We start from the raw sequence: 23,880 nt of genomic DNA, 5'->3' as shown, positions 1-23,880 counted from the left end.
TTTCTTTCTTTTTTTACTTGAAACACCGACGAGATATATCGACCATTTTATCGACCGTTCGAATGTACTAAAGAATAACTGTATATGTATATTATAACGTTTCTGGTCACTGTTTCATCAGAAATTTATCCTTGTAGCTTAAAAATAAAATAATAATAAAATAAAATAATAATAATAACTTATGAACTTTATTCAAAACGGTCGATAATATCAGCGCTCTTCTTTTATGAATGCACTTGCGCAGTGCAAATCATATGCATTATGTGGAGAAATTTTCACTTTGATGTTTCCGAGCTTTGTAAATGCCTACTCTTTGGTGAGCTTTTTTTATTTAGAAAGACAATTTCTAAAAATGTCGTCCCCCCGCTAGTGTATAGAACGCGTGTATTGCGCTCGAATCCGAACGTCACGGGTATATTTTCCGTATCTCCGGTATATTCTTTTCACGCAGAATGAAGTAAACATATAATTAATCTTCGAAGCAGGAAAAGAAGAAAGACAAAATTGGAGGAGAGCACAATTGAGAAGAACGATTTGGCTGTTATGAAAGAGTAAGCGGCGCATGTTGCAACTGCAACTATAATTGTGAAAACTAAGCAGAAGTAAGAGATCATTTGCTGTGTGTGATCTTGTTCAGTCGTTTTGTTGTGTTATATTTAGTGAACTTGAAAACTACGGGAAAGCATTTAACGGAAATCATTTGGTGCCCATAAGCACCTCGAAAATAATTAAAAGCTGTCTCGAATAATAATTTCCAGAGTCTGTTTGTCAAGAGTGTACTAGAAAAACAACACATTAGCGGACGACTGTCATCATAAACAACGCGCACGCAGAGGTTAGATTACGCTTCTGAGGTTAAAAATGACCACAGCGCACGGGGGAGTACCTTCAACGAGAGATACATTCTAATTTAACCTGTTTTGACTGCTTCACCACAATTATCGTAATTGCCGCACTTTTCATTTACGACAGCGACCGTGGCAATGAGTGGAAAAGTAAAAAAACGAAGGAACATGTACAAGTTCAAGCCACTTGTGATTACTAAGCATAAGGCAAAGGGTCTGGAGTGTCCGAAAGCACGCAGTGGTCATCGAGTCGCGTGCGATCATCGACACCTATACTCGTATGGTGGTTTTAATCCTTGCGTGTCTGACACCGATCCAGATATGCGTGACGATCAGACATGGGTAGCCAGCAAGCCACTCTTCAAAGAGTTATGGCGCTACAATTTGGTGAGCGAGCAGTGGAAACGATTACCTGGTCAGGACAGCATGCCAAACGAACTGGCATCGAACGCGATGGTATTATGTGGCAATATGTTAATGGTATATGGTGGTACTGGTGTACCATTTGGCGAACGGTGCAGTAATCAGTTATATGTCTGCAACGTCGATGACGGTATAATGAAGGTTGTGCCAGCCACGGGTGATTCACCTGAGCCTCAGTATGGACAGGTAACTTCATCGTTATTATTTATTATTTGGATACACTTGTTTTGAATTTTATGATACTTATTTATGGTTACTTATTTCCATGAGCAGGCTCTGGTGTGTCATAATCCTTACTTGTATACCGTTGGTGGCACTACTGGATATGAATATACTTGTGACATCCATCGGTTTGATATGAGGACAGGCATTTGGGAGGCAGTGTATATCTGCTCCGGCAAAAATGAATCGGAACCTCGTGGAAGATATAGGCACGAGCTTGCTTTCGATGGCAAAATGATTTATGTCTTAGGTGGCGGTACCTCCGCAGAAGCTTATGGCTTTTTGGTAAATAGATGTTCATTTAAATAATGCACGCACACATGTTTTATATATACATTATATATATATGCATATTTTGAGTTTTCTATGTTTTTATATTTATATATAACTCCTTTGACACACAAAATTTAATACAATTGATTAGGAAATACCAGCCTTTGATTTGGAGACCAATAATTGGAGGACCTTGAGCACGCATGGTGATATTGATGATAATACAGTGCCAGCACCACGACGTTGTCACGGTTCTGTTCAATACACAGATAAGAAAAGCGGCGCAACCTCGGTCGTCATATCGGGCGGCTATAATGGCGATGCTGTATTCAATGATGTTTGGCGGCTTGATCTCGGCGCATTGCAATGGACGTGCTTAAAAAAATGCATCTTGCCACGTCCTGTATATTTTCATTCGACGGCGCTGACTCCGATTGGTCGCATGTACATATTCGGCGGCATAATTAAAGAACACAATAAGGTTATTATTAGTTTTTTGTTGTAATCTTATTTTCTACGTTCTAGCTAATAGGTAGTAATACAATATATTCCATAAATGTTTTGTAATATATTTCATGATATTGGATGTGCTTCCATAAAGATATATATTTTGTTAATCTTAATCATTTAAAAACGTTACTGTTGTAGGTGCAGAGAACAAACGCGATTCACTCTGTTTGGTTGACGATCCCGAAACTTTCTGAGATCTGCTGGCAAGCATTGAACCATTATTGGCCAAATCTGATGGACAAATCTCCGGATGAGTTGCTCCTCATTGGAATACCCTTGCAATTTGTGCAGAGGCTCGATGATTCTTACGCTTTGTGAATATTATGAAATTTTCTTAACTCTCTTTGCTGCAACCAAATTGGGCTGTGATGTCATAAACGAGAGAAATCATATAAGACGTAATACGTTTTCATATGTCGAAATAAATTAGTTTTTTTTTCATAATGAAACAGATCATTAAAATATATCAAGAATTTTTTATCCTGTTTTTATTTTATTTTATTTATTTGTTATTTTGTTGCTGACACAATATACACATGTTTTAGATGACACAATATACATGTCTGTAGATAAAATAGGTTTTACAATTGATTAAAAATTATTTGCTCTTTATTAAATCAATGAATTCACTGATCTACGTTTGAAAGATCTAATTTATTTCGACGCAAATTGCAAAAAAAGAAATAAAAACTTTTAATGCAAAAATAAAAATTTTGAATATTTTCATGAAATATATATTCACAATACTTTACATTTATTTGAAGATAAATATAAGTCGGTTAATATTTTTTTGCGATTTTATTTATTATATAATAATACACAGAAAGGGAGAGAGAGAGAGAGAGAGAGAGACAAATTTCATATTACCTTATTTAGTGTAAATCTGTAACACAATTGTAGTGAATTTCTTACAAAAGAGTTTTTTCTTTCTAAATTGCATCCATTCGGCGCATGAAGTTAAATTATAAATTATCAAGAACTGAGTAATGCTATTTGTTTGTTAATAATAGCATACTAACTCAGCACTACTTTTTCAATATGTACAAATAATAATTATTAATATAACGAGTAAAGAGTTATATATATAAGAGTATAGTTCAGCATATTAGATCTAATATTGTACAATATATCATCACGCCTTTGCTCTAATACTATGATTAAATTAATTTATATTTATTTATTTAAGGAGATCTCTTACAAATGTTGAGATCGTCGTCTCATTGCGTAATGCGCGAGATATTTCCGAACGTGTAAATGCGGCGAATGACATTTGGATGCGCGATTATAATATTTGAAAAAAATATTTAATATTATTCTGCGCGCATTTGATCTCAAAAGGGCTTTTAAGTCCGCGTTTCATTTATTCAGATATTTATCCGCAGTGCCTATTAATGATGTAAAATTATTCTCGCCAAGTTGCTCGTTTTGATGAATCAAAAACTTCAAAGACGTCTCCTCCATTTCCTTCATCTACGATATTTTATAGAGAACAAATCAAACGTAGTTGCACTACGAAATCAACTTTGAGAAGCAATCAGTCTTGACTTTACCGTCTTTTTAGAATTATATTGTAAAAGCACACCAAAGTAATTGTCGATGTGATATTATAATTCTACACTTTTACCGCATGAAGCAAGGAAATTGTAACTTCATAAACTGATAGCTCCTGAGGATCAATATATCCCCTGAGCTAGTGAATTCTCGTTTTTCTTAAAGCGTCATACTTGCAGGACGTTTTGCAACTATTATGTTGCTTATTTAGACAAAAGATGTAAACGTTTTACACATCAGTTGTAAATTATTCTTTTCACAGTAACACCGCTCAAAACAATTATGAATCCTCTCGTAAAATCCTCTCGTAATGATGATCACGTTAACGAGTCTGACATTTTTTAATATTGTTAATTATTTTTATCGCTGATGCACGGTTTATTATATAGTTATATCTTCAAGGAAATAATTATCTTTTTTTTTAACTTTTTCCTTGTAATCCCATAATTGCAACTAGTTAGTTCTCATCTTTATTCGGTTATATAATCGGTTTTATATTTCTACTAAATTACTTGAACAATATCATTAAACGAACGACTCTAATTATTTTGAGCAGTGTATTACATATCGTTATTATCCAGTAGTTTTCTGGTGCTATTTACGTAAGACAATATTAGCTGCACGTTAGTGGTCCGACTAATAAAGAAGTTGTAAATATAACAATGAAAAAGACGAATATAAAAACATCAAACTTTCTGATTAAGATGATTTTTTCTGAACCAGTGCTAATATAGCTGTAAACAATATCCTTATTTTTTTAATTTGTCTATTTTAAAAGGGAACGGATGAAGGTAAAAGTAAGAACAGTAGTAATCAAAGAACAAATAAGAAACGTTTTCGAACACAGCTGATGTTTCCATTTACAATAGAACTTTCCTTTTTTACTAAAAAAAAAACAAGACTTCAAGCGGTTCATCAGCATTTCTTATTAATTCTTATCAGTCGATATCGATTGATCTAATATAATGCATTATGAGTGCCTGCAAATGTTGGTAAGGTCACAAATAGAAGCAGAGTCACGAATTCGAAGCTCAATTGATTCGATTGCTCAACGGAAACTTATCGCAAACGTTAAAAGAAATTGCAGGGCAGCTTGGAGTTAACAGTATTTCTCCTGCCATTCGAGAAAGATCGAGAAGGAAGGAAGATGGCTTTAAATCGTAGGAAGTTTTGTAAGAATATTCTAATGCCTGTTGCTCATTTAAGAAAAGTACTGAGTCACTCTTCTAATTTGATATGTCGTTGGAGAGTACTATGAAAATTTACTTTTCTCTAAAAATTAATTTTTATTCTCTTCATTTATATACTCGAGTCAATTGTAAGTATTTAAGTTCAAGTTACGTACCGTCTATCACGTGACTGAAGCAATTAAATGCAGAGCCGTAAAATGGCGTTCTTTAGGCGTACCGCGCGCTTTTGCACTTCTTGGAGCAAAAATAAAAATAGAGCGGGCTCAGTGGAGCGTGCTCTCTGTATCAAAGACGTTATTTTTATTGCGGTTGCGCGAACACGGGAGCGATAAAAGTGCTCATTTTTCCATCGAGGTATTTTCCAAAGTTTGAACGCCGGCAAAGTGGGGATATAAGACGTAGTATAAATATATAAAGACGACAGTCGGTTCAAGTCTCGAAGATGGTGAAGAATTGTCCTCGCTGATTTATATACCTGGATCAGAATCGGCAACAATCTCGGCGGTAAGTTCAATACTTCATATCGCAAATATACGAAAGAAGAGACCAACTTCATGACAATCGTGATGGCGGATAGAACATAGAACGTTAATTAATCTCGGAAATAAAAAATATATTGGAATATATTCAAATATAGCTGCGTAATCTGAAATAAGACAAGATAAAAAAATGTATGTAATGTTTCTGGTGAGGAATATTCGAAGCACATTATATAGAGCAATTATATATAGAGAAGTTCTTATTCGTTTAACATTATTTAATATTACATGTATATTCAAATACATATATATTTCTCATTTAACCGGTAATTTCAATTTATCTGAAATTTACATTTTACGTCTTCCGATATTGCAATTAGTGTCATGTACTTGCGTCCAAAGTTGAAGTTTTGGAATCAAATGCATATTTGAAAATTGTGCCTTAAGACATTCTAATTCCTTAACTAAATCGGTTAAATTATATAATCAGAGACAAAAGTCCTTGGAGAATCAATTCGCCCGTCGATCCTATTTCGGCGTACGAAATTGGATAAAGATGTAACGCCGCGCCGGCCGCGGAAATTTCTATGAAAGGCGCATAAACGAATGACATGAAGTTGGCGCGAGTGAGGTTCGTCGCTCGCGCAGCTGATCCGCGCATCCGGCTCTGCGCAGGCGTGGTCTCGCGCAGTTCGTTGCGGACTCACAGCTGGGCGACTCACTTCAGACACTACCGAACGACGGAGCGGGCGGCGTGCGTTTGTTACGTCGCGCGTGAGTTGCGGCACTGTCCTGCGAGCGGGCATTTCCGGCGATCCGTAGATAGAAGGAATACTGAGCAGATCGGATCGGTTTTGATCGCGCCGACTGTCATCCCCGTCGTCGCCGAGGGCATTTCTCGCCGTTGTCGCCGTCGTCGTCGCCGTTATTGTCGTTCCCATGCGTAGTGCAAGCACGCGGCCAAGCACGCGCCGACTCGAAATGCACCGCCAGGTATTTATGTAGTATCGACTACTGTCGTCTTACACCTTAAGCTTGGACGCTCGCTCACGCGCCTTCGCCTCGCCGTAAAGAAGAGATCTCCCTCGAGGAAATTTGAACGTCGTCACCTGGAAGAGGAAACGGAAGAGTAGCAGCCGAAGGATTCTGTCCGAGCGGAAGTGAAACCGTGCGACGAAAATGGATCAGAAACGTGTCTACAAAATTGTGTTGACTGGAGGTACGTAGTACCGTTTCTCGTTTATTAACTTTCAGTGTCCATTTGAAAATCATTTGTGGGATATAATGAAGGAAATAAAAGATAGGAGGGAAAGAGGAGAAAGGCGAAAAAATGAATAGGAAAATGACTAATTCTGATACTATTTAACAGATATCACCACGTATAGATATCATTCTTGATAACATTTTCCTCAAACGGGCACTAGTGATGAATGTATGTAATAGTTCGTCAAGTCCACTTCCCACGTGTTATTTTATGGATGCATCGGACTTGCAAATCGCGCAAATGCTTGAAATACAAGATAATTTATGAGAATATAAATAATATACACGCATGATAAATCTACCTTCTTTATTTTCTTTATAATTTATAATTATTATACTTATTTATTAGCTAGATAATTGTTTTAGAAAATATGTACGAATTTAATAATATATATGAATTGACAATAAAAGATACTCTTTTATAATCTATTTATCTTCGTAAGATCTATTTTAGACTTGTGCAATATATATTTACATTGTTTTATTTGTTGTTTTTGATTCTTATTGCGATAGTTGGGTTTGCACTGGTTTCCTGCTGTCGTAATATCCTGCACAGTTGTGCAACATTTCAATTAATTGTGTATGATTTAATAAAATTATTTAACGAGTTGAGCTTTCGACATTATCATATGTAAAAAAACACTTTACGCTAATCGCATATCCGGTGTTGCAGATAAAGATAAGATTCATTCTCGTATATCATTTAAATTTTATGCGAGATCGATACCTATAATTACATTTAATTGTCTAGTTATTACATAAACACTTGCATACGCACACATTCTCTTTATATATATGTTCTGTTTTATACTTTTTTTCGCAAAACTCGAATTTACTATTCCGCTCGGATAGTCTTAAAGTCCATTTGTAAAAAATTATACTACAATCATTCATAAGATGAATAAGGAAAAAAGAACAAGAAGAACGCTATTCTGCTGCTAATAAATCTTTTTGGCATATGTTATTTATTATGATGCTGTAATTAATAATGGAAAGACATATTTTATGGAAATTTGCATCAAAGTATAATCACTTGCTTTAAAGTTCAACAACTTATTTTCAGAATTGTTTTGTCTTTAGCTACTTTGGCCGTCTGGCTGCCAGACTCTGGCAGGCGTGTAATATACGTCAACCGCTCTTCATTTTTTAAATCTATCGTCTTGCAAATGAGATCCGCACAATTCTTAAGCAACCATCAGAGATCACTCATGTCACAATTTTGTATTTATGACGAAAAGGCACGAAAATAGAACGCACACGAGGACTTTAGTCAAGATGAAACGTTATTTCGACCGGCATGAACGGACGCACGTGGTGCGTCAACGCAATCGCTTGCGTTCCTCTCTAAAGCACAAGAAAGTTCCTGATAGATTAATTTTTTAGCTAAGGTGTCATTTTTATCTTTATATTATTAAAACATTTATATTATTTATATATATTATACATATACTAATATAATATATAAATATATTAATTACATATTTTTATTATATAAAAATCAATATATACATACACACGCGCTGTGTATACAGTCCTTATGTTACTAAATAAAAAAAGATAAAGAACTGTTACCGAACAGTAATATTATACAAAAAGAAAAATAGAGGAAATGAGAATTCGGAGCAGACAGGTGACAGAAATAAGATTAATGGAAATTGTGGAAAACGTAGCTGGAAGATTAATGAGAAGCACACACTGTTTGTAAAAGAACACTATAATAAGCGTCTTCATGTCGTGACGACGCGCCGAATTGTCTCTTCAGCTTCCCCCGCGTTTTGCGACGTTCGTTATCGCAGCCACGCGAATGACGATCGATTCCATACGCCACGCGGTCATAGTTATACTGGGTGATTCAGAAAAAGGGACCAAGACTTTTGTATGGTAAAAACGAAGAGATAAATTACTCTGCTATAATTTTGTTCTGTTATTCGGGTAAAATTTTATTTTCACGTATTATTTATCTATATGTCTGGTTAATTTGTGAAAGGAGGTAGAATTTCCAAATAAATAATAAAAAATATTATTTTTATTATTTTTGTCTTGGTTGCTTATGAAATTGAATTTTAAAAATATCTCAATTTAGGCTGGCATACTGTTAAATGCAGGCTATAAACACAGACCCGGGATATTCTCTAGACATCTTTGAGACATTTGTTTTGTCTAGATTCGCGATTTATTGTTTACTTTATATCTCGTGCCGATAAACCGTTTCTTATATGTGTCTGTCGAAGTCGATGATATTAAAGAAGTCGGAAGTCGCGAGGTCTTATTCGTATTATTCGTAGATAGCAGTAATAATGTCGATGGCCTTGCCAGCACGATCTTTCCACTTTATCGGAATGATTAGCGTTATCGTTGAGGTTGATATAAACTATTTTTGGTGCAATATGACTCAATGAGAGACATGCGCAAACTCGAAAACTTGATGGAGTATAGATAATGCAAATTTGAAAGGACCTGAAAGCGACCTCAATGTCCATCAATATATTTTACGAATATAATTTTTACAAGTGTCAGAATATATAGAATGTGGAACAATATTGATCCGATCGGAAACAAAGAATCTGGAATTTTTAGGTTGTTAAATTGCGGTACGTGACGTTTGTGCGTTTCATTTTGAGATCCCGTTTCGTAACAATATTCTAAGTAATCCACTCTATCTCTGAGCATGATGCGTCATATCGGGTTAATAGCCGTGTCGGTGCGCGCCAATTACATTCAATTTGACTTTTATTGGCGTCTGCCTTTTCATACGTTCATTGTTTACTTTACGTAACGATGAAAGAGTAGGAGAGGAGAGCAGCGATATCATGAAACAGAGACACGCACAACTAGCCGACATGTATCGATTTCAATTCTCGACGTGCAATGAAACAACGTAAAACGAATGATTTAACGTCTGATTACGATTGCAGGACCATGCGGTGGCAAAACGACCGGACAGACCAGACTGTGCACCTTCTTCGAGAACATGGGCTGGAAGGTAGGTAGAACTCATCGAATTCTGTCGTAAAAACGTTTTCGCGAAAGAAAAAGAAAAGAAAAAGGACCGAAATTTTTATTGCGAGTTTATCCCGGCCAATCTACTTTGTTCTTCGAGGAACGCGCGCTTGATTCCGCATCAGATCCGCTTCGACGGATGCCTTCTAATAGACTTCGATCTATACAGGGTGGTCTGCTATTGACAGTATGACCGAGAAAGGGATAATCACCACCCTGTATAGGGTATACTGTGTTCTTACAGTTACAAAGTTTGATTGTTACGCGGCTATTCGAGTCAAGAGTATGTAACGTACCACGGCCAGCATGTTTCGCGGCTCGTCTCTCTGGAGATTCTATTCTGCTGTGAGTTACACAGTGAGTCTTAATTAAATGAGGGATGATTTCAAAGTCGTCGAATCTTCCAAGTTATATTATTTCGATCGATTCATGAGAAGGATGTCGATTTTTCCTCAGAGAACATACCGAAGCAGAATAAAAAGTTATATAAAAGTCAAAATGATAGCAAAATGACATAAAAAAATGATTAAAAATCGAGTTTTAATAGTCATTTTGACATCATATTGACATTTATTGTCATCGTGACATTTTGCTCTGTTTGGTACTAATATAATAGTCTTAATAATCTCTCTTTGTGAGTTATGATTGAAAACGATTTCCACGAATAAAGCTTGAGGGTCGAAAATGAATAATGAAATTATTATTTCTTCTTATTTACATTTAAGGGTTTCAATTATACGGGATTTTGTATATAATGTTAAAAATAAAACAAAAGGGAGGGAAAATTTTTTCGAAAAAAGAGAAAAATGAGATCGCGAACAACTAGTTTCGGGGGTCTCTTACCCTTCGTTGTGGACTCGATAGAGTGGTGTCTTCTTTTTCAGGTGTTCCGTGTCCCCGAGACAGCGACCGTGCTGCTCAGGTATGCAATTATACGATCACAAACTTACGAAAAAAAAAGAAAGAAAAGAGAAGAGAGAAAGAAGCCGGAATAAGTCACATTTGATTGCGGTTTTCTTTCCAATTAACCCTAGAATGCATCCTTCATAATGAAGATTTAAAAGAAGAAAAAAGAAAAAAACAATTTACCGGAAAATAATTTCGAAAAATGTACATTGGACATTCCGAAAGATGATTCAGATTTGTTTTTAAAATTGTTCAAAACAGGATGAGAATTTGTTCGGAAAAGCAAGGAATATCACAAATAGAAATACATGAAGTATTACAGTATACGAAGAGTATTGCTTCGTGCATTCAAGGGTTAAAACCAGGCTCGTACAAAAGATTCAAATAAATTGAAGATTAAACTGCTCGAACGGTTCGAAATAGAAATATTCAATATTTCTCAAATTCGGAAAATTCGAGCGAGACCAATCATTGTTCCCAAACAAGTCAAGGCGGTTCTTTTTCCCTAAATCGCAAGAGGCAAACGGTAACAACAAGAAAATCTCAAAGGAGTCGAAACGATTCCACTGAACATTCCAATGTTAAGTCCGTGCAACAATAACTTATTCTTATCTTTTTTAACCGCTGCTGCGGTCGCAGCTGCGTGATGTAGTTAAGACTATTTTAGCATCGTTGCATTGTGAACGTTCGATTAAATCCGATTGATAAATGCACGCGTTGTAGCGCGTGTTCTACGCAATTGACTTATATCTACTGTCTGCTTTTTTCCATTTCAGTGGCGGCATCAAGTTTTCAGACCTGAACGCGGAAGAGGGTAAGTCTACAGATCATGTTACTTTTGCGCTCCTTCATTACAATCAATAATAAATCTCCCTTTAGGCAATTCAAATTTTTCATCTGGATATAAAAAAATATAGGTTTATAATAATATCAATCTGGCAAGTAAGAATTCTTAATGCAGATGTCTAATTAGTTTATTACACGAAACGATATTGAAACAATTAAAAATTTTCTTTTTAATAATGTTTCCATAACTTTTTCATTTAATTTTCGCATTTTGGTATTACGTTATTATAAGTGATTATAGATATAACTTTTACGTGTCTGTAATTGTCATCAAAATGAATGAATAACGAAATTGATAAAAACACAAATTAAAACTAAATTTAAAAACTAAAATCATAATCAAAATTATCAATTAAGAAGAAGAGATATTTGTATAATTAACTTAGCATTTCTGTGAATAGTCCTTTTCAAGTTACATAAATTATTATCTCATGTAATTAACGATTGACGAGTTTTTGTTCCCCTATCCATTCTACTTCTCACTCTACTTTTAAGCAAACGTAAAAGAAAACTTGTCAGAAGAAGCATTATTTCTTGTCGACCTCGAAAAGTGCGCGTAAATATTACCCCAGAAAGACGACGGATTGCGTCAACCGTCGCAATCGCGATGGTGAGGACACCGCGGGTGGAAAAATCCCGAGCTTGATAGAACGAGGAAAAAAAAGCTTTGCATCTCAATTGAATGCAAGAAAGACCTTGTTCGACTTGTTACTGAATTATTGCATATGAACTTTTGATTTTCAATAGTTTCAAAAGAATGTTCTTATAAACTAAACTTCTAATAATCATTACAACCCCAGTACAAATTCTACCGAAAGAAAAATATGACAACATATGTATCCCACCTTATTGATTCACCATGTTATTATCAGATTAATGCAGAAAAGATCTGCCGTTTTTCTAAATTCTACATTAAATAAAATAAGAAATCTCTGGTTACATAAAAGTTTAAAAGAGATCGAAATAATTTTTCTAGATAAAAAGAAAGATAAGATAGGTATAATAAATATATAAAGAAAGATATATCTCAATACTATAAAAAAAGAAATTTCGAAATCTATGAATAATTTCTCTAATTTGTTCTAATTTCATTTTCGTCTTTAAGTCTTTAAGAGATGTACGACAAAGTTTTGTAACGATCTAATACGTTCTGTGTTCTTCCTCTTATATAAATTTTTGCGATAGGCTTATATTATTTTATTATTATATTATTATATATAAAATGACTATAATGTCGCACATTTAAAGAACGAAGGACCGCATAAGCTGCTCGATATAATAACTCTCGATTGCATAACGTCGAAATTCTTGGCTTATGTTAGCTTGGCCTTCCGCTCCGTGATGTATTGCAAAAGATTTCGTTTGTGGACCAATCGTTACGCAAAACTTCATTATTAATGCTATTGTCTTCTTTGGTCGTTAAGTACTTCGATTTTTAACACTTTCAGTTTTTAATACTTTGTACTACCAGTTTTTCTATGAGTAATTCCATTCGTATTTGTATGAAATTCGTTTGAAAAAAAATATTCTTTTACAAATATACAGAGAAAAATGTATTTTACATGCATATAAAAATATTTATTTTCAATTAAATTACTGGTAATCACAAACATTTTCTGTATTTGCTTGATCCATCTTGCTTATTTTTATGTTTTATGGTGTGCAAAGTTTTAAAATATTCTATCCTATCCATTATAAAAATTGAAAGAATTATTGAATTAAGATAATATATAAGCTACATGGGTGGTCACTATTCGTTTGCACTTTTGTTCGCCTTTACGTAAGATGATCGCGCGGTTTTAATCAGCTCGCCCTTGAACGGATACGAATGAATACGAAGGTGTTAGGCTTCTTTGTTTACGTTTTATGCATACGTTTACTATTGTCGCCGCATACGAAATGTCGCACTTCGTAGAAACTCACTTTATAATACTCTCTTGTACAATAAATGTCTCTTGGAATATCACTCAATATTTCATCAAGTTTCATTAAATTACCACTTATATATCATCCATTATATATTAAATAATAATTTGCTTTTTCTATAAGAATTACCACGTCTCACAGTGAATTATTTATAATTTCACAGTTTGTGAATTATTTGCAATTTTTCTAATTACGGAATAAATTTATGTAACGTAGAAAACTAAAATATTACGCGAAAATTGTAAAATATTACCTTATATTCACTTGCCTATGTACTATAATGTATTTAAATTCCGACATGGAGCATTAAAAGCATCTTTGAAATGACTGAAAATTACTTTTGAAAACTTAAATTTTGTGACTTGGATTTTTCACGGATCGTGGCTAATTGAAAGGATTGATGCCTTCATTTATCGCTACTTGAAGGACTAACCGAGCTAAATCTGTCGGTTTATTATCGCCTTTATTATCTCCTGTCATTTGTCATCTTGTTATTCCTTTGCGAACATATATTCGTCAGGTAGAAGATCGTGCAGACAAAAAACGATGACGCTTATGAAATACGAGTGCGGCAATGTGACTCGTGTATTTTCACACATTTTATCAGAGCAGAAAATTTGTTGAAAGTATTACTATTCAGATGCAAAAAGGAATGGGAAACAATTTAGAAGTTTAATTTTAGAAGAACAATTTTAATATTCTGACATTTTCCAGATATGGAATTAATGGAATATGTATAATACTTTACCTAAACAAGCTTCAAATCTTTTTAACAGTTATATTTTTCTAAGGGAAATTAATCTTTTCCGCGAGTAGATCGTCATACGTAAAAGTGTACATAAGAAATGAAATTTTTTGGATCTCAATGACGAAATCGATTGGTGTCAAGATCGATTGGTTCTAGCAAAGAAGTCGTGTCCATTGCATGCAAAATCCTTGCAATTAGATCGTAAGAGCGAAAATGAGCGCAAAGCGAGATGGCCGGAGATCCTGGAAGTTGATTCTGGTGTGGGTGAGTCCGGGTTTGTAGAGGCCTGAGACATGATGAAACATTAGTATAAACTATAAGATATATGAGAAATAGCATCTGCTAATTTAAAAATATTTGAACATTTATTCTTATTTTCTAGAAAAAAACGCTGATATTGTTTTTACTCTAAACATTCTTGGACTTAAATTGTTTTTGTTTTTTAAACGTTCTCAAACATCTAGCTTAATTTCTCCACAGTATCAAGATTATTTTTCGATTCTACATTTTAGTTTGTTCATTGTCAAATTTATTCATTGAATGCTGAAAAATACGCGTGAGAAAAGATTATTTAATATTAAAATCATTAGAGTAATAAAATTATTATTTTGTTTCTCAGAAATCATTAAAGAAATAAATTTTTCCATGAAATAGAATATAAAAATATTATATTATTAAGTGCTAAGCAAATATATATTTTGATATATTCATTATTATATAATACAATATTTATTGTTTGTAACGCACACAATACTCTTAATTCTTCTTATCCTTTACAAATCAATTGTATTGTATCAATTCATTCTTTCATTCTTTCGTTCAATGGAAATAGGAACCCATGTTATTCCTTAGTCTGATCCGTCTCTTAATTGTTCGCTTCTTGTAGTTAGTTATTGTAGCTGTTGTGTATTATGCGCACCCATAATACTATATTTTACCCTCGTTCTCGGAATAATAAAAATATCTTTTATTATTCTTATACTTCATTGTGTCTCAGCCTTGAACGCAAGGTATCTCTAGGATTCACTGACGAGAGAGACGAATCCTCGCGCCTTTCTAAATCTTAAATCCCGAAATAATATATGACACGAAAGAAATATTTTAATTAATTACAACTAACGAGGATGCAAGTATTCCTCCGTCTTTTTCATAATGTGTTAATCTACATCAGAGAAACAAACTAAAAACTGCGACTTTAAATTAGCATACGTTTTCCTTTATGTCGTTTTAAAATGAGGATCGTCCATCCGTCTCGCTAGAACCTCGCTTGAAATAATTTTAAAGACGATATCTGTTAAATATTTGAAAAACATCCAACAGATAGAGCGTTTGCTAAAGCTAAAGTTTGATAAAGACTTGCCGTAATTCCAAAAGTGCGCTGTAATCGTAAAGAAATTTATCATGCTAGATTCTTGTAGGATTTTATTTCTTAATATTTAGTTTATACTTTCCTTTATATCCAGGTAAATAATGCGATCATTTGAACTTCAAGTACTCAATAAAGTCCAAATTGTTTCTCTCAAATAAATCTCGAGATAAATAAGGATCTTGACTGAGCAATATTGCATTTTCTTTCATACGTGTGTTGTAGGGTTCAAATTTCAGGAAAATCTTTTGCGCACGATGATACAGATAGAAAATACATTCTTTCAACTGGGTGAGAGCTGCTCGAGGAATTGTTTGATTATCTGCGATCGTGGTGCGATGGATGCCTCTGCTTGTGAGTACATTTCTTTAAAAATAATCAGTGTCTTTGATATTTCCTAACGAAAGGATTAATGAGAGAAATCTTCTAGTCATTTCAAAGGACAAGTGGGAACTTATGATGGCCTCTAACGGATGGAATAATGTTGAACTAAGAGACAACAGGTACAATCAGTGACATTATATTGTAGATTAATAAATATTATATGTTTCGATAACGGTAAAAGATATATAAACATACTTATCTGTATGCTTATATTATGCATTACTGTTAATATTAGTTTTTAATGGTTTTCAGCATTTTTACCAGTAAAGTAAAAAGTTTGACATTTATGTTTCCTCTTTTACTAGGTACAACCAAATCATCCACATGGTTTCGGCAGCGAACGGCGCTGAGGAGTTCTACTCTACAGAAGATCACGCATGTCGCTCGGAAGGCGTCGAGCTTGCCCGCGAGCTTGACTACAAAGCTGCGGCCGCCTGGGTCGGTCATCCATACTTCGATGTGATCGACAACTCGCAGGATTTTGAGTCCAAAATTTGCTGGATGATCGAATGCGTGTGCCAGAAATTGGGTATTGACACCGGCGACCGGTTGCGCGCTAGCAGTCGTAAAGTTAAGTTCCTCGTCAAGGCACCGTTGCCGCCGGACAGCGAGTTTCCGCCTTTCCAGGACTTTGATGTCGTGCACAACTACCTCCAGAGCAACAATCCTAAAATGCAGGCGCGTCTACGTAAACGTGGCCAAAAAGGTAAGCAAGCTTTCGTTTTTCTGTCTTCGATCCGTGACTGTTCACAGACCGTTTTGTTTACTGATTTACCAAAGTGCAATCATTTTCGGAAATAATAATTTGAGGTTTTTTGTTCTCTTTAAGGTCATTGGTCATATATTCATACGATTCGTCGGCCGAAGATGTGTGGCCAAGTGATCGAGGTGAAAACCCAGTTGACTCATCGGGATTATTTGAATATGCTGACTCAGTGTGACGATTCGCATTTCACCATCTTTAAGCGTCGCCGCTGTTTCCTTATCAACAATCAGTATTTCCAATTAGACATATACATAAAGCCGGCGCATCCCAGGTAAGACTTCAATGAACTAAAAGAAAGAAAGATCGTTTTTACTATTAGACATCTCTCTGACGGAAAAATGCATTCAAAATTTATTAAAGAATAGGTATATAAGAGACAACTTGGTAAGTCTGTGGTATTCTATATATGTATAATTGATTCATTAACATTTATCCTGATAACAACGACACATTTTACATGCGTGCACATATTTCGTATAAATTGTTTGCAATTGATTTAAAAGTATAAGTTGTTAAGAATTAAAATGGATTCTGTCTTCTGCTAAAATATTCATTTTACTTACATAAAATGTTTTACGTCTATGTAGTCATCAAACTATATGAAAAAGAACTCTGAATGACGACGCTACGTTTATTTTTGCAGATGTCGAGGTTTGATGTTGCTCGAAACATACACGGCACTGTCGGGTGACGATTTGAAGAATATTCTGCCGCAATTCCTGACGATTGAGAAAGAGGTCACTGGCAATCCGGACTATAGCATGTTCAACCTCAGTTTAGTCGAAGAATGGAATATCACCGACAAGTACTGCCATAATTTGAATGGTACTATATTGGCTACTTTTTATAACTGGAATATTGATTTTCTTTATATTCATCCCTCTGTGTGTACAGACTTATTCTGACAGATTTGCATCCGGCATTCGGATATTCTTATACTTTATGACTTTAAAAGAAACACTGCCATTTGAGATCCACATGTTTTATATATTTTACTCGCTACTAAACAGCGATTATTTGGAACAACGGGAAAATCTCAAAAACATTCAATATTCGATCTTACAGGCACAATGCAGTCGGATCATCAAGATCTCTCAAATTCGAAGCGGTCAACCGACCTGACGATTGAAACACAAAGCAACGGTTTGAATTGCAAAGCCAGTGGTACATTGAATTCCGTAAACGGTCAAGTGATCGGGAACAAGAGCGTCAACGGTGCTCACGAAAATGGTTTGACGAATGGCAAAGCAACGTACGCCGAGCGCTGTAAAATAAAGAGCGACGGTCGGGAAACGGAAATCCGTAATGGTGGTCCAACTACGAGATTGGACGAGGGACTACGAGGATCGCAGCTCGACCGATCGTAGAGGAACGGAGTTGGTAATATAGTCTAGTGAGAAACCGCACGGAAATTAGGAGGCAATAAGATCACCACGCGGCGAATCACCTGCGAATAATTCCAAACTGCGTAACGCGGACCTAACGTTATCAATACCGATGCGAATCATGTGAACCGACAGCGTTGAGCAAGCAGCAACTATTAGCACGATAGATCTCTAAAATCTCACATAGATGATGTCTATTTTTTAATCGGGCTTGCGTCGTCGCTAAGGAACCCTGTGGAGAAACGTACAGCCAGTTTCATCAATGTCGATCAAACTGAGAATGTCAAATCATGATCCAGTGCAAACCTTTTAGAGAATACGGCGGAGTTCTCATGGAAGTTTCTTCGCAATAACTCGATGTCTCGCGTACTCGAAAGATTTCTATAATAATATATTTTTCACTCGAACACTTTCTTACGATTTTAAAAAATCTCTTGAAATAAAACTTAAGAAAAAAAAATATAGAGGGGAATAATAGCAGACGATTGAAATTGTGGGTATAATTGTGGTGAGCTCTTGTACGATGTTTCAGGCTGATCTCTTTGAAGTGTGATAAACAAGAATTAAGTTTAACTATAGTTTAAGCTGTAATTTAACTATAGTTAAATTTTTATTCGCCTCTTTTCAAATCCCAGTTTCAGAAGGAAACTAGGACTGATTTAAGAGCGAAAACTTAGCATCAAACGACGTTGATGAAATAAAGCTCTGGCGATTGTTTAATAGAGCTCCACTAAACTAAAGCGATGCTCCATTGACGCATCGAGTATTTGTATTTTGCTTTATTGTATTTTACTGTATTTTAGTTTATTTTATTTTATGTAACATATCTCAAGTATTGCGTATCAATTTTCGAAAGATCGAAAGAGCGATTGTGATAGAGGAATGCGCATAGCCCGCTATGGAAAACTATTGGAACGCATGAATTCCAACGAGAAATGAATGTCGATGCATTTGGGACATTAAGAAATGTTTACAAATTTCTCTATTACAAAATCTATTGGAAATTCAAGAAATTCTGATGTAGTAAATATTTTCTCAGTGTACTTAATGCTGCGTCAAAATCGAGAAATCAAAGAATCGAAGATTTCACGATACATAAAATCATATAATGACGCAATATTAAAGCTTACGAGTTTTAAGATAAGTTATCAGATTTTTAGTATTTGTCTAGAATTGTAGATTTATGTCTTATAAAAAAAAAGGAAAAAGATTAATGTCAAGATATTACAAAATTCTTAAAGCACGAATTCATTCGTAATAAATTTCGTATCGAATGAATGTATCGAATATGTAATGTTCCGTGGTCACTTCATGTTTTTATTATAAAAATTAGGAAATTCTAAATTTGTAGAATATCAAAATAAAAATTTGTTCGAGCATTAGAAAACGATTGGTCATAGCATAAAAATTATTTCAATGAAAAATTGATATTAGTATAATTTTGTATAATATGTACCATTTAACCTGAATGAATATTACTTTTAATTTTATAAAGTCACAGCTAATCTGATAACTTATGTCAGAAACAAGGGGTGGCGTAGGAATAATCTATTATTACAATTGCGGCATTCTCTTAATGATTGAATGTATCAGTACTTAATAGGTGCTTACCCATAGAATAATTATGTTACTTGTACATAATATGGCGTAATCATTTTTGTCGAATCTACAATTTCTGTGATTAATTGTAATATGTGTTATCGATGTGACCGTGAGAGATCTCGCAAAGAAAGTGACAGAAACGATAGATTTGTTGGGGAAAATTAATTACGATGAATTATGAAGGAATTACGATTGGAAATATAATCGAGTGCGAGATCCTCTATATTTTTTGCTCGTGACTTTAGAACTCGGTGATAAATTTTGCGATGACGCTTAACTGTACGTGTCGCTCTCGCATTTTCTACACGCTAAACCGATCACCCACAAATTTTGCCACTGTTTAGAGACAAAGTGCCTGTGAAACGTTCATTCGCGGAAGTAAAAAAGAAATATATATGTATATATATAAAATATATATATGTATAAACGCAAAAATCTATATTTTCAATCGAGAATGCAATAGTGAGCTATCAACGCGCACTCATTTACGTAGATAACGGATCCCAGAAACAAGATGTACTCACAAGCGTCTAATAAAAAATGTCACGTGCCTATCATGTCTTATATCTTACTTCCATGATCATACAAAATTGTTCACAAATTAGTAAAAATCCTTTTTTTTAATAAATACTTAAGCAGTTAATTTCCAAATTGTCTTAATTCTTATTTAATAGTCTACTGTTTTCAATAGATTCCTTAAAATTACTTATCATTGAAAACTTTAATTATTATATCTAATATGTACTTTTACATACAGGAGTATCAAAGGAGGCATAAACAGGATATTGTTTCAACACAGCTGAAACATTTATTGGCAACTTTTTAAAAATCCTCGAAAACTCTGAGGAGCCTTTTTCGAGATATGATATTTAGATCAACTTTTGGTTTCGCAATATAATCCTCCTACTTTAATCTTATATTATTATAATTTCTTACATATCCATTCTTTTTTAATACATGTGGTTAGTATAATATAAAATCAATTGACTAAATTTTAGTTCGTTAATAATTATTTTATCTTCATTTGTTATCTTATAAACTTGTTTTCTTTAAAAGATGAGTTATTGATCATTAACAATATTACAAATTACTGTGACTAAATCCAGTTAAATGTTAGATTTGTTTCATTGTAATCGCAGCATGAGAAAATGTAAAATAATCGTTTTTATAAAAAAACAAAGAGTTAAAATGAAGTCATCTCGCTCGACGTAATCCTAAAAGTCTACAGGGTGTCCCGGGTTTTAACCGACAAACTGCGGGAGCATATTCTACTAGTGGAAATAAGAAAAAATTCTTATATCGAGTTTGCTTAGAAATGCTTTATTACAAAGTTATAAACCAATATTGAAAAGAAATATGAGATAAGTAACAACGGAACATAGTGTAGAATTTGGAAGGTCGAAGATGTTTACGTTATGTGTATTCACATGTATTCATGTTCACTATGTTGAAACGATTCAGTATGATTGTTACTTTCACAACAGTAGCTGTTAGATTTCAATCGTCGTGTCAACTAGCAATTACTATCAGAATGCCAAAAGTGTTTTCAAATGAGGAATACACTGATATTCATTTCGTGTACGGATTCTGTGACGGAAATGCACGAGCTGCCGTACGAGAGTATCGACGTAGATTTCCTAACAGGAGAGTACCAGATAGATTTAAAGCAACGAATTACTAATTCAGTTACTGAGATGCAACAAAATTTTCAGGAATGTCGTACCGTAACAAATTCTGTACTACGTCGATGTCTAGCTTGTATCGATGTGCGAGGACAACATTTTGAAATGCGTCACTAAATCATTACGTAGATAATTTTTATTTTTGTGAAAAAATCCGTTGTTACTTATCTGATATTTCTTTTCAATATTGGTTTATAACTTTGTAATAAAGCATTTCTAAGCAAACTCGATATAAGAATTTTTTCTTATTTCCACTAGTAGAATATGCTCCCGCAGTTTGTCGGTTAAAACCCGGGACACCCTGTATAGAAGCGCATGGAAGTGTGTATTATTTTATCAGATATACAGAATGTTTCTTTCCGTGTGAACATGCATTTATTGAATTTTTTCCAAATTTGTCGGAGGATCCGACATATTATTTGGATTACCATATAATAATTAGAATACAATCCTGTATATCAATCGTATATAATGAAATATTATTTGGTTTTCTTTTATAAGTGAACAATCGTAATAGATATCTAGTAAATAACGATAAATACGAAAAAATAGTATAACGAGAAGACATAGTTTACACTTCGGTTGTGTTGCAAGAGACAAATCGTAAGAAGACTGCATACGCGCGCGCTTTGTACATCAAGTATCCTTTGTATGTATGTAGATTCCTTTGTAGATATATATATATGAAACAAAAGTTTCTCAAATAGTGAAATATATTTTTATTCTACACATTGCCAGTTATTCGCATTGGAAGCATAAATCGGAAATTATTAGTTTTCCATTTAAATCTATATCGCTTTAATATTAATTAATGCACGTTTAACGTTAACTCAAATCTTACATTAGGGAGATCTCGTTAATCTCATTGTTACATGCTGATAGCTTCCACTTTGGTGTTAGAGAATATGAGTCTCGATTTTCGAGTGAAGCATAATACGAAAGCGAATGGAAAACTATTTGCAATGAGTTTTTTCACTTTTTCCTTTAATTTTTCTCTTTCAAAATCTCCTTTAAATTCCTTCTTAAAATTGCTTCATTATCTTTGTTCGTATGCAAGGACAACGTTTAATGCTCCGTCATGCAAGAAAGTACTCATTGCGTGTACTTTTTAACTCGCATTTCTGCGAAGAACGATTAACAATTTGGCTAGAAGACAATATTACCTCTCTCTGCTACTGAAACGAACGAACGAATGAATGAACGTACGAACGGTATTCATCTAGTGACAGTTTTGGTTTGTTGTTGAGCTTTGTACAGCTTGAAGACCTTCTTACTCGGAAGCAATGATTGACTCAGACCGGGCCTCTTCTTACGTTTTCTATTCGCCGTTTGATTGTTCTCCTGATCCACTTCGTTCTCATCATCGTTCATAGCTGATGGTATCGTTTGTTGTTGCTGTTGCTGTTGCTGCTGTTGTCCATTATATCGAGTTTGACAGAGTAACGTCTCCTGCGGTGCCCGTAGAATTTCCAATTCCGCCGCGCTACGATGCAGATCTGAGTCATGAGCGAAAGTGCAATTGTGGCCAAAACGGCAGCGGCCCTTGCGATAGTTCCAGCAGATCTTGCGGCCATTTATCATCTTCGTGTCGTCTAACGTGGGTGTCATTTTCACGTGCTTCTCCAGAATCGCGCTCTTTGCTCGCTCTGCCTCGACGAACGGATTCGAGAAGACCGAAGTTCTGAGTAACGTGGGTGCGCTATTGAAGTCCGGCGTAGGTAATGGAAGCTTTTCTTTGGAAGCTGCTGTTTCGATTATCCTCATGTGACCATCATTCTCTCTGTCGCTTTTATCTTTATCATTATCGTCTGCTTCTTCTCCTTCTTCATTATCCTCCTTTCCTGATTCCACCTTCTGGTCACCCTTGAAGCTAACGGTGAGGCAATATCAGATTACAAAGAACAAGCCGCATTCTGCATACATATACCGGTTGCATAGTTTAAATGCCTGCTAGTGTAACATAATTTATATATATATATATATATATATATATATATATATATATATATAGTTCCTCTAATGTAACTTGAGAGTTTCTGATGCCTTCTTGTTGGATGCGAAGCTTTTAGGTTAGGAAGGAGCACAGGGGACTGCTAATGAGGATAAAACAAACAGAATACACCTACTCTGCTTGACACAGTGGCCTAAACTTACGCATTATCTGCATTGTCGTCGTTCGCCTCGCTGTCTGAGCCGGAGGAGGTCCCGTAATCCGCAACTAAGGAAGCCATTAATGACAGTGTCAGTCAATCACTACAAGCTAGACGATCTAACTGTGCAATTTAACTAATCTAACATAATCATGACACGAGGCAAACTGCTGACCGTCCGGAACGGTCCGGGGCAGTTCAAGACGCTCCCCGACAATGATGACAATAATGACATGTGTCTGACGTCACCTAGTGAAGGAAAAGAAAAACTAGCATGTGTCTGAAGTTATCGCCAGGATGAAGCAATTCAAAACGCCTTATTGGCGGAAAATATGGACTTGTCAAGGATATCACGAAATCTTT

The 23,880-nt window shown here is 34.8% G+C and overlaps 3 protein-coding genes and 1 long non-coding RNA gene across 5 annotated transcripts; 2 read left to right on the top strand and 2 right to left on the bottom strand.

Moving 5' to 3' along the window:
- The first annotated feature begins 279 nt into the window (after window positions 1–279).
- On the top strand, window positions 280–4,521 carry LOC105277870 (kelch domain-containing protein 10 homolog). Its single transcript, XM_011336555.3, has 5 exons — window positions 280–602; window positions 759–1,454; window positions 1,542–1,775; window positions 1,915–2,244; window positions 2,412–4,521. The coding sequence occupies exons 2-5, from the start codon at window positions 984–986 to the stop codon at window positions 2,589–2,591; spliced, it is 1,215 nt and encodes a 404-aa protein (XP_011334857.1). The 5' UTR covers window positions 280–602; window positions 759–983; the 3' UTR covers window positions 2,592–4,521.
- LOC105277871 lies at window positions 4,239–5,297 on the bottom strand. Its single transcript, XR_893687.3, has 2 exons — window positions 5,170–5,297; window positions 4,239–5,096 (listed from the first exon to the last, which is right to left on the bottom strand). It is a non-coding gene; the product is annotated as an uncharacterized LOC105277871 (long non-coding RNA).
- A 109-nt stretch (window positions 5,298–5,406) lies between these two features.
- Window positions 5,407–20,239, top strand: LOC105277872 (TRPL translocation defect protein 14). 2 transcript variants are annotated; one of them, XM_011336556.3, is made up of 11 exons: window positions 5,407–5,518; window positions 6,169–6,712; window positions 9,672–9,739; window positions 10,641–10,678; window positions 11,439–11,476; window positions 15,774–15,902; window positions 15,979–16,051; window positions 16,238–16,638; window positions 16,762–16,969; window positions 17,342–17,523; window positions 17,764–20,239. In XM_011336556.3, the coding sequence occupies exons 2-11, from the start codon at window positions 6,673–6,675 to the stop codon at window positions 18,063–18,065; spliced, it is 1,479 nt and encodes a 492-aa protein (XP_011334858.1). In that variant the 5' UTR covers window positions 5,407–5,518; window positions 6,169–6,672; the 3' UTR covers window positions 18,066–20,239. The 2 variants fall into 2 exon arrangements, with proteins under 2 accessions (XP_011334858.1, XP_026828018.1); XM_026972217.1 differs by having other exon boundaries at window positions 5,498–5,518; window positions 6,221–6,712; window positions 17,764–18,065.
- A 1,484-nt stretch (window positions 20,240–21,723) lies between these two features.
- Window positions 21,724–23,781, bottom strand: LOC105277874. Its single transcript, XM_011336558.3, has 2 exons — window positions 23,522–23,781; window positions 21,724–23,237 (listed from the first exon to the last, which is right to left on the bottom strand). The coding sequence occupies exons 1-2, from the start codon at window positions 23,596–23,598 to the stop codon at window positions 22,583–22,585; spliced, it is 732 nt and encodes a 243-aa protein (XP_011334860.2). The 5' UTR covers window positions 23,599–23,781; the 3' UTR covers window positions 21,724–22,582.
- Window positions 23,782–23,880: the final 99 nt, after the last annotated feature.

Source organism: Ooceraea biroi, chromosome 1 (genome assembly GCF_003672135.1).
Source record: "Ooceraea biroi isolate clonal line C1 chromosome 1, Obir_v5.4, whole genome shotgun sequence".
Classification (NCBI taxonomy): domain Eukaryota; kingdom Metazoa; phylum Arthropoda; class Insecta; order Hymenoptera; family Formicidae; genus Ooceraea; species Ooceraea biroi.
This window is presented reverse-complemented; position numbering and strand designations above follow the sequence as displayed.

Coding starts and splice junctions, on each gene's coding strand:
- LOC105277870 (XM_011336555.3), top strand. CDS start 984: ATGAGTGGAAAAGTAAAAAAACGAAGGAACATGTACAAGTTCAAGCCA. Junction 1,776..1,914: donor CAGAAGCTTATGGCTTTTTG/GTAAATAGATGT, acceptor ACAATTGATTAG/GAAATACCAGCCTTTGATTT. Junction 2,245..2,411: donor TAATTAAAGAACACAATAAG/GTTATTATTAGT, acceptor TTACTGTTGTAG/GTGCAGAGAACAAACGCGAT.
- LOC105277872 (XM_011336556.3), top strand. CDS start 6,673: ATGGATCAGAAACGTGTCTACAAAATTGTGTTGACTGGAG. Junction 10,679..11,438: donor ACAGCGACCGTGCTGCTCAG/GTATGCAATTAT, acceptor TTTCCATTTCAG/TGGCGGCATCAAGTTTTCAG. Junction 16,639..16,761: donor ACGTAAACGTGGCCAAAAAG/GTAAGCAAGCTT, acceptor GTTCTCTTTAAG/GTCATTGGTCATATATTCAT.
- LOC105277874 (XM_011336558.3), bottom strand. CDS start 23,598: ATGGCTTCCTTAGTTGCGGATTACGGGACCTCCTCCGGCTCAGACAGC. Junction 23,238..23,521: donor GACGACAATGCAGATAATGC/GTAAGTTTAGGC, acceptor CCTCACCGTTAG/CTTCAAGGGTGACCAGAAGG.